This window comes from Desmodus rotundus, chromosome 5 (genome assembly GCF_022682495.2).
Source record: "Desmodus rotundus isolate HL8 chromosome 5, HLdesRot8A.1, whole genome shotgun sequence".
Lineage (NCBI taxonomy): Eukaryota > Metazoa > Chordata > Mammalia > Chiroptera > Phyllostomidae > Desmodus > Desmodus rotundus.
Window position 1 is genome coordinate 45,347,576 of NC_071391.1, and position 10,586 is coordinate 45,358,161.

The 10,586-nt window shown below is 39.2% G+C and overlaps 1 protein-coding gene across 1 annotated transcript; it reads right to left on the reverse strand.

The window, feature by feature from the left end:
* Positions 1-5,737: 5,737 nt before the first annotated feature.
* On the reverse strand, positions 5,738-10,586 carry LOC112316104 (olfactory receptor 52B4). Its single transcript, XM_024572821.3, has 2 exons — positions 10,521-10,586; positions 5,738-8,388 (listed from the first exon to the last, which is right to left on the reverse strand). The coding sequence occupies exon 2, from the start codon at positions 8,290-8,292 to the stop codon at positions 7,324-7,326; it is 969 nt and encodes a 322-aa protein (XP_024428589.1). The 5' UTR covers positions 8,293-8,388; positions 10,521-10,586; the 3' UTR covers positions 5,738-7,323.

A 10,586-nucleotide genomic window follows, 5' to 3' on the forward strand; every position in this document is an offset into this window, starting at 1 on the left:
AGTCACCTGTCAAAGGGGTCCAATCAGCTGGCCTAAGTTAGGGCACTGTCACCTGTAGAGCGTATGACTTCATTGTGAAAAAGTTCTCTCCAGTGAAAGTAGCTAACCTCCTGCATGAAAAAAAGTGGGACGGCACCAGAGGGATGTGCGCCACACACCTGGTTGGGAAAATAAAGGAGAAAAGTGGCAAGAAGGAAGAGCCCGCACAACACACAAATCAACAAATGCAGAGCTGTAAAGGAGAAAAGATTATGGAAGCTGGTGACTGCCGTGTGTTTAAGGAAAGGGAGCAGCAGAGGACATTTTATTAATTGGAGCCAGAGAGAGAAGCCAGGGAGCTCTGAGACTGAGGATTTGCCTGTTCAGTTGGTCTCCTGACCTAGTCAGAGTGACTTTGGTCTGACACACGTTTATCTGAAAGGCCCACTCAATTCTCCTCCCCCATCATTCTCTCACGCCTGCCCAGGATGTCCTGGTTTACTTGCCAAGCCCTGCTTTGGGAAGCCCAGCACCGATCCTTGTCACTCTCAGGGCTCTTCTCATATTTGCCAAGAGGGGTCTGTAGTCTAATATCTTTTGCTTTCTCATGTCCAGTCTAATTATTGGGACATTTGTCATTATTGGATTACTTCTCTTTATTTGCCAAACTTCATTAACCTCGGTTACCCATCTACTCCCAGCCTCCCTTCCCACACCTTACCCTCCACTTCAGCTGTAACCAACCAGACAGATGCCTCATGTCTTTGCCAGTCTGTGGTCACATCTATTGATAACATGCAGGAGTCCTGTGCTTCTGGTCCATCTTGGACATAACACCAGCTCAGTCCATACCCTAGTCCTGGAACCACCCCACCCACAGATGTCTATTTCACTCACCAGCCTAATTGAGTCTTCAGGAACAGGTGTGAGATTGGAGATGAAATTCAGTTTGTTGGGGGCCGGGCAGTTGGTTATTTATTCTCATTCAGAAGATCCCTGAAGGAAGCACTTTCATCAGGTCCCCAGGGACACAGCTGTCTCCACCAGCCTCACCCTCTTCCCCAAGGCCTTGATCCCAGGTCTGTTCCCCCTTGCCTACAACTCCTCCTGACTATTTTATCTCCTGCTACGCCTCACATGCTCTGAAATCCATCTCACACCAAGTGTTCACATTTAAGATGTTTTTCTACAAAACAACCTCTCCATCTAAACCAGCTTTGCTACAAACCTGTTTCAATACTTACATTAGCATACAATCTTGAATTAAATTAATACTAATGTTATTTCCAATCTGTAATATTAATACATGCAATTAATATGTAAAGATAATTTTCAACTTTTCATTCTTCATGTAAAGGATGCTGTTGCAATTATATTCACCCTTGGAGTGGTGATAAGATTCATACTCATATTCATAAATAATGAGTTTTAGTTCTTTTCTAAGAGTATGTAAATGTCTGTGCACAGTCTGTCTGTGGAAGATTTATAATTCTTGGAATTTGTGACATATTTTTATGTCATTTACCTGCCTGTTATATCATTCTGTTCACTGCCTGGCCTCCAAAACTCCACATTTATGGTTTCTTGAAAAAATTATTTTATTTTATTTATATTCTTTTATAAGTATTTTATCTAAATTTTACTCATCCTGAATATATGGTGTGAAATTTTTTCAACTTGGAAATAATTTTCCATTCTGATTACAAAAGTAATATTGTAGCTTATTTTTTAAAGGTCAGATAATAAAGACAGGAAGAATAAAGTAATTGCACCTTTAGAAAAAACTACATGGTTTGCCTTGGCTGGTGTGGCTCAGTGGATTGAGCGCCAGCCTGGGAACCAAAGTGTCACAGGTTAATGCCCAGTCAGGGCACATGCCTGGGTTGAGGGACAGGGCCCCCAGTTAGGGTGTGTGAGAGGCAACCACACAATAATGATTGTCTCCCTCTCTTTCTCCCTCCCAACCCCCTCTCTAAAAATAAATAAATAAAATCTTTAAAAATAATTTTTTTAATATAAAAAATAAATAATAAATATGTTTTTTAACATAAGTATATGCAAGGATATTATCTCAGCTAGTATTCAACATTTTATGCTATTCTAAAAATCTTACTAAATTATTATTAATTAAATAATTGTATAAGATTAATGCGTTGTATTTATTTGTACATGTCGTTATGGATATCATTAGCACATGTGTTCATCTCACACTCAATGCGTAAGGAGTGCAATGAGCATGTATTAAGGCAGAAGCATGTACAGACTTCAGAAGTAATCAGATTCTGTGAGAAGCCTGTGACAGTCTTGAGATATAATTCTGCTTTGTGCGCAACTTTATAGTCAAACAATGATATTTGCTGAATTTTGTATTTCTCAGAAGTTGTAAGATCGATTTATGATATTTCCAAAATGAACAATAAACACTCAGAAATGCATTGCACTCCCTTGTAAACGTAAGCCCACCTCTTTCCTCTCAGTGTCAATAGGTCTAAATTAACAGCCATAACTGTCACATGGCCAGTGAACATTTGATGACTCATTGGCTGAAGGAGGTATATGAAAACCATGGGCAGCTACATCCTGGAGAAATAGATCTAAACATTTTACATAACTATGTGGATGAGTCTTTACCAGATGCAGAGTGGCACAAAGTATCATATAAACTAATCCACTGGTATAAAATTTCAGTGATATTAAATGAATAAGCAGATGTAGATATCTGCTATACACATTATACCTATTAATAGCAATAAATGCTTATTGTGCACTTAAAAATCTTTTAAGAGGGCATATCTCATGTTAAGTGCCTTACCACCATAAAATAAACTTTCATATAAAAGTTTCCCAAGCCAATGACAGGGTGGCAGAAGGAGGTAAAATAGAGTGGGACAGGAGAAGCCTCATGGTCAGAAAAAGGATTTCACAGCTCCAGGTCAGAGACCAACAATCTGTAGACTAGAACGAACAGGACATATTTCATGGATATCAGCCGGCATTTACGCTGAGGTTCAGAAGCCACCTGAACTCCACTGTTGTGCAGTTATCTCTGTAATTAAGGACCTCCGCCCCCCAGTGCCTTGGCACTGCACATGTGTCTAGAGCTAGAATCAGCCTTGGAGAGAAAGGAAGAGGGGAAGCACCCTAAAGTTATTGACAAAATCTTGAATTGGCAAGATTCTTTCATTTTATTGGTCGTTTATTTTTGAATAAAATGACCACTTTGAACTTTTGACATTAGGCAGGAAACAGCCTTAACATAAAAACTATATTTTGAAAAATGAAAAATAAATAAAAACTGTATTTAAGGTAAACTATGGTTAGCATGGTGTCTAAGCATGCAGTTTCAGAGGACAGCTGCCCACGTTCACATCCAGCCTCCACATTACCAACTGCAGAGGTCTGTCAGGTAGTCTTCCTATGCTCCAGTTTCCCAATCTGAAAACTGGGGTAATAGAACCTACTACAGAGGATTGTTGTTAGGATGAAAAGTTAACACATGCAGAGTGGTCCACCCACATTAATCACTTATTAAATATCAGTTATATACAGGGGTTGGCAAAAGTAGGTTTATTGTTGTGAGTACGCAAAACTCAGAGTTTATTCTTATACTGTTTATTTAACCTGCATGTCTTTTTCCATACAAACAATTGTAAACCTACTTTTGCCCACCCCTGTACGTATATTTATTGGTCATGAACAATAAAAATACATTTTTTTACTGCAAGATTTCATTGTCTAAAATATCATACCTTTGAGAGGGGAGAGCCTAGTCCATACTTTTAATAAACCATCCTGTAGCTCACCCTAAACCATAAATCTTTTGGACCAGAATTTTATTGTGTGTTTACAACAAAAGTATGTGCAAATATTTTTTAAAATAATGGTTCTGAGAACCCTGCCTGGTGTAGTAGCTCAGTGGATTGAGCGCAGGCCTGTGAACCAAAGAGTCGAACCAGTCAAGGCACATGCCTGGGTTGCGCAAGAGGCAACCACACATTGATGTTTCTCTCCCTCTCACTCCCACCCTTCCCCTCTCTCTAAAAATAAATAATTAAACTCGTAAAAAAATGGTTCTGAGGTATAATAGGCTTCCTTGAAGGTCATATGTCAAAGAATCTACCAAGTTTAAAGTAGCTGTGAAATTTTTACGTTTATAACCACTAGATCTTAAATTGGGATTCAGACTCTGAATACATATGCTGGACTTAGGAGTTGGTGCTCCCCTTAACCTCTCCCAATACTTTCCTTTCCTGTGCAGAAATTTTTAGTTTAATATAGTTCGACTTGTTTATTTTTGCTTTTCTTACCTTTGCTTTTGGAGTCAGACCTAAAAATTATTGCCAAGACCTATGTCAAGGATCTTACAGCATAAGTATTTCTAGGAGTTTTATGGTTTTGTGTCTTATGTCCAAGTCTGTAATCCATTTTCAGGCAACATTTGTGTACGGTGTAAGACCGTGGTCCAGTCTGATTCTTTTGCATGTGGCTGTAGTTTTCCTAACACCATTAATCGAAAAAACTGTCTCCTTTCTCCATTGCATATTGTTGGCTCCTTTATCACAAATTAATTGGCCCACCATGCATGAACTTTCCATTGCTCTATATGTCTGTTTTTATGCCAGGACAATACATTGTTTATTACTATAGCTTCATAGTATAGTTTGAAATTAGATAATCTGATGCCTCCAAGATTGTTCTTTTTTTCTCAAGATTGCTTTGGCTATTCGGGGTCTTTTGTAGCTTCAGATACACTTTAGGATTGTTTTTTCTATTTATGTGAAAAAAATCCATTGGAATTTAAAGGAACTGCATTGAATCTGTAGATCCCTTTGGGTAGAATAAACATTTTAACAATTTCAATTTTTCAATTCATGAGCATGATACACAGGATCTGACAGAAGTAAAGCCTGCTTGAGTGAGGTTGGTCGGGTAATGATATGGGTGTAATAATTTATAGTTTTAATTTGAATATTTCATCTAAGGTGTTATATGGCATGCTTGAGTGTAATATTGTTATGTTACAGAATTATATGCTGATGACTTTGTAATAAAAGATTTTGTAATAAAAAGGGCCATTATTTGTGCCAGACCCTGTATTTTTCCATTTATTTGTATCTTCTTCAATTTCTTTTATGAATGTCTTATAGTTCAGAGTACAGGTCTTTTCCCTTCTTGATTAAATGTATCACTGTGGATTTTATTTTTCTTCATGCAATAGTAAATGAGATTGTTGTCTTAATTTCTCTTTCTGATATTTTGTTATTAGTTTATAAAACAATATATTTTTCTATATTGATTTTATATCCTTACTGATTTTATAGTCTTACTGAATTTGTTGATGAATTCTAATAGTGTTTGGTGGATGGAGTCTTTAGTGTTTTCTCTATATATTATTATGTTATTGGATTCCAGTCAATTTTTGGAAAACACAAATTATCTTAGGATTTATGTATAAGAGGTACATTTGAAAAACTTTTTGCACATAGAAAGCACATTCAACCTGGCCAGGACCAATCACATACATATAGTAAATTTTTCAACAATCTTCCCTATATTGTACCATAAAATAAGAGAATGTACACTAATGCTTATGTTCATAACAATTTTATTTATTCTGTAAATTATTTGGATGCAAATACTAAATAAAAATCTGCTAGGTTACTAAATTACAGTACATCACATAATAGTATATTATACATTTAATAAACTTAATATTTATAGTAATGAGTTCTAGCCAAGATGGAGGCATAGGTAGAAACACTTCACTTCCTTGCAGAACCAAAAGAAGGATAACAACCAATTTAAAAACAACAAACAACCAGAACTGCCAAAATATCAAACTGCATGGAACTCCAACAACCAAGGAGTTAAAGAAACATCCATCCACACCAGTAGGAGGGGCGGAGACAGGCAGCTGGGCTGGGGTAGAGGATCCTCAGCAAGGCAGCAGACCTCACAGGCAAGGAAGGGCTGGCTGACTGGAAACTAAAGTCAGATCCTCTACCTGTAAAATACTATGGGGGTTGCAAACACTCAGTCTCACAAGAGAGTTCATTGGAGAGTCTGGCTAGAGTAGAGCGAGTGAGCAGCATTGTTCCCTCTCTGACCCCTCCCTCACATACAGCAAAACAGCAAAGAGTGTTGCCCCACCCTGGCAAATACCTAAGGCTCCACCCCCTCACAACATAACAGGCCCACCGAGACAAAGAAATTGTCCCAAATGAAAGAACAGATTAAAACTTCAGAAAAAGAGATAAGTGACCAGGCAATAGGCAACCTATCTGACACAGAGTTCAAAACACTATTAATCAGGATGCTTCAGGCATTCCAACCTTCAGGCATGCCAGCTGAAAACTAAAAAACTAAAGTTCATCATCCCTAAACCATTATTATATAGAATGTTAAAGGGACTTATTTAAGAAAAATGAGATCAAAACTATAAACAATAAAATGGCAAAAAAATACATATCTACCAACAATTGAATCTAAAAAACAAACTAAGCAAACAAGAACAACAGAGACAGAATCATGGTTACAGAAAGTGTTTTCATAGCTGCCAGTTGGAAGGAGGGGGAGGGAATGGGTGAAGAGGTTGAAGGGATTAAGAAGTATAAATAGCCCTGGCTGGTATCACTCAGTGGACTGAGTGTGGGCCTGCATAGCAAGGGGTCGATGGTTTGATTCCCAGTCAGGGCACATGCCTGGTTTGCAGGCAGGGTTCCCAGTAGGGGTCTCTCAGGGGGCAACCACACATTCATGTTTCTCTCCTTCTCTTTCTCTCTGTCTTCCCTTCTAAAAATAAATAAATAACATTTAAAAAAAAGAAGTACAAATAGGTAGTTATAGAATAGCCATGGAGATGTACAGTACAGTATAGAAAATGGAGTAGCCAAAGAACTTATATGCAGGATGCATGGACAGGAACAATGGTGGGGGGATTGCCTGGGGTAGTAGAGGTTGCTGGGTGGAGGGGGGCAAAGGGGAAAAAATCAGGACAACTATAATAGCATAATCCATAAAATATAATTTTAAAAAAATAACTCATCTCTTTCCAAATATCTCTCTTGGGTTATAGACTATAAGTGATTTATTTCTCAGACTCTGTATGTGAAAGCTCATTGAGCCACAAAGAAGTTGATCTTTTATTATTGATCAGAGACTTTGAAAAGCACGTCCAAAGCTTCCCAGTGGACTTGCTCCAGAAACATATATTCAGTGAGATATAGTCTACAGACTACATAGATATAGAGTCTCAGCTGTCTCTCACCTGCTAGGGCTTCTAAAGCTCACCTCAATGTATGACTACAAATGCTGAGAAAACTAATGTAGTGGCCATTCCCAAAGTCATTTCTGTTTTGAAAACAAGAGGTGAGTCACCTGGTCCCGGATCTGTTTGGTCTTGATCCCGTAAATGATGGGATTCAGCATAGGAGGAGCCAGAATGCAGATGTTGGCCATAAGGATATGGATGTGGGGCAAGATGTGTCGTCCAAACCGCTGAGTGAGGACTGAGAAAATCCCAGGTCCATAAAAGAGGATAATGACACAGACATGGGAGCCACATGTGTTGAGAGCTTTGTGACGAGCATCTTGGGAAGGGATGTGAAAGACAGCACGGAGAATAAGCACATATGAAACAATAATTAGAAAAACATCTAAAGCAATTGTTGACATTAGGACAAAAATACCATACCAGATGTTTACTCGTATGTCATCACAGGAAAATTTGGCCAATCCAATGTGTTCACAAACAGTGTGTGGAAGAATGTTAGTTTTACAAAAAGTCAGTCTTTTTAGAAGAAATATTATAGGAAATACTGTACCAAAACTTCTCAGAAAGAGAGTCACACCAATTTTCCCAATCAGTGTGTGTGTAAGAATGGTGGTGTATTTCAGTGGGTAGCATATGGCGATGTAGCGGTCAAATGCCATCACCAGCAAGATCCCTGACTCAGACATGAACGTGGAAGTGAGGAAGAATACCTGAGTGATGCAGCGACTCAGGGAGATCTCCCCGGCATGGAACCAGAAGATGGCCAAAGCCTGGGGTACTGTGCAGGTGGAGAGAACAATGTCTGTTCCGGCCAGCATGCAGAGGAAGAGGTACATGGGTTCGTGGAGGCTGCGCTTGGTGAGGATAATGAAGATGAGCAGGCTGTTCCCAAGCAGGGCGATGACATAGGAGATGAAGAAGGGGATGGAGATCCACATGTGCTTCTCCTCTAAGCCTGGGATGCCCAGCAAGTGGAAGACTGTGTGGCTAACACCAGTGTGGTTTGAGGTAGTCATGCCTGGGGAGGCCACCAGAGACATCACTTCTTATTCACAGAGACAAAGGAAATCACAGATTTTCCTGGAATAGTCTTTGTGAAGACACCGTGAAATTTTGGCATACTCCACTTCCATCTTCTTTGTACATGCAAACAATAAGACACATACAGAGGTGAAAAAGATATGTTCTCTACCCTCGATGAGTGACACTCTCATTTAAAGACACACATGTTTCCAACTAATCAAAGTAAAAATATTGTTGTATGTTCTTTCCTACAAAACAGTGTTATCAATGTAGAGAAGAAACCATTTTGTCTGTCTGGGAAGACAATAACAAGATGATACTTGAACTGAGATTGAGCAGTTAACATAAGGGGAAGAATGAAATCAGGTGAATGAAAATAGGAAATAGCCATTAGAAAATGTTTGCATTCGTTGAACATCTTTAGCCCAGGGCGGCAGGTGCACTAGGAGCGCTGGACAGGGCAGGGAGGAGGCGCACAGGCGGGTTTTTCCCGATTGTAAAGGGCCTTGTTCACAATTTCACACTAAGACTTCATCCTTTTCACACGGAGCACCGTCAGATGTCTTGAAGCCAGTAGTAGTTTAGAACAACTACTCTACTTAAGAAAGATGACTGGTAGAGATTTATTGCAACAGTAATTGACAAAAAAATACAGGATTCTGAAATGCAAGTGTTGTTTCAGGAGCGGAATAAATTTGAACATACTACAGTCAAGGGAGAAATAATCTAATATTTATTGTGCATACATTTTATGCCAGATACTATAGTAAGCACTTTGGGGCACTTTGTATTTTTCTGAATTTAGATATTGAATGTCCATTTCAGGACTGGGTATTAACCCCATTTCACACATAAGGAAAGTGGGACTCAATGAATGTGAATCATTTCCCAAATATCACAAACCAATAATTGATAGAAATTGGATTTTTAAATTTCTGAAATTATCACATAATGCAGTTTGCTCACTTGCAAAGTGAGTCAGAAGACCTTGAAGAGGCAGCATTGGCAGGGAATGTGTGCCTGAGCTGAAGCACTCCTTGTACTCACAGCTTAGGGAACTAAGTTTAAAAATAACTAAAATGGGAAAAAAGAAAGGCATTATTGCTGGGCATGCAACAGCATGATATTTGGAAGACTATTCTAGAGGTGAAAATTATATCATATATTTGGTAGTGCACTCATTAACTCATTTAGCAAGTATATTTTAAGCATTATCATTTTTCAAGCACCATATTAGAAACTGAGACTATGGGGAAAAGATGAAAAACATCCAGAATTTTAGGGGCATACAGTTGAGGGTGAGGCAAATCTGTAAACAGGTGGTTTTAGAGAATTGGAGACAAATGTTAATTCCCTTGATGAACGGCTATCTCTAAATATTTATCTCAGTAGCCGTTATATCTTGTGCATATTATCATTATTTCTTCCACTCCAGGTTCACCCTCTTGGTGCCTCTATTTTCCTCTTTCTGTGGAGGAAAAGCAGTTCCTCTTACCATCCTGTATGTGGTAGGAGAAACTCTTCTACCATTAGAGTTACTGGTTAAGGGACACCCGTCACTGGCTTTGAGAAGGGATCTGTCCCTAAAAAGCATGTAGCTGCTCTGTGAGAGGAAGAGGTCAGGGACACACAATTCAACAGAGGCAAGAACTTGAAACGAGAGGAGAGTATAGAAGCTGATGATGCCAAGTTACGAGGGAAAGGTCATGGCAGGGATGTTTTATTAACTTCAGCCCATGTCTGAAGCCGGAGAGCTAAGAAGTTGGGGGATTACCTGTTTGGTCTCCTGTTAGAAAGCTTTTGGTCTAACACATGTGCATCCTGAAGAAATCCCCTTTCAAATGGCTTCTCCCTCGTATTCTTCTCACATTTCCCAACATGGTCTGGCTGCCTCCTCAAATCCCTTCCCACACCCTTCTTTGGGAAGCCTGCACAGATCTCAGTCATGATCAAGGCTCCTCTTGTATTTTCCAAGATATGTCTTTAGTCTTCTCTTTTTTTCATACCCAAATTATTGGGACACCTGTAATTTTTTGGATGGTAGCTCTTTACTTACATACTTTCAGTAACATCGGAGAGCCGATGTACTATCATCTTCTTTCCCACACCTCACCCTCCACTTCCCTTGTAACCAACCAGATTTGTGTGTCTGCTCTTATCTATTCTGCATCCACATATATCAAAGTCCTGCAAGGGTCCTGTCACCTCTAGCCTGTCTAGGACATAACAACAGCCCAGCCCTTACCTTGATCCTGGAGCCACCAGAATCACAGATGTCTAATTCACTCACTAGCCTTAGATTAAGTCTTCA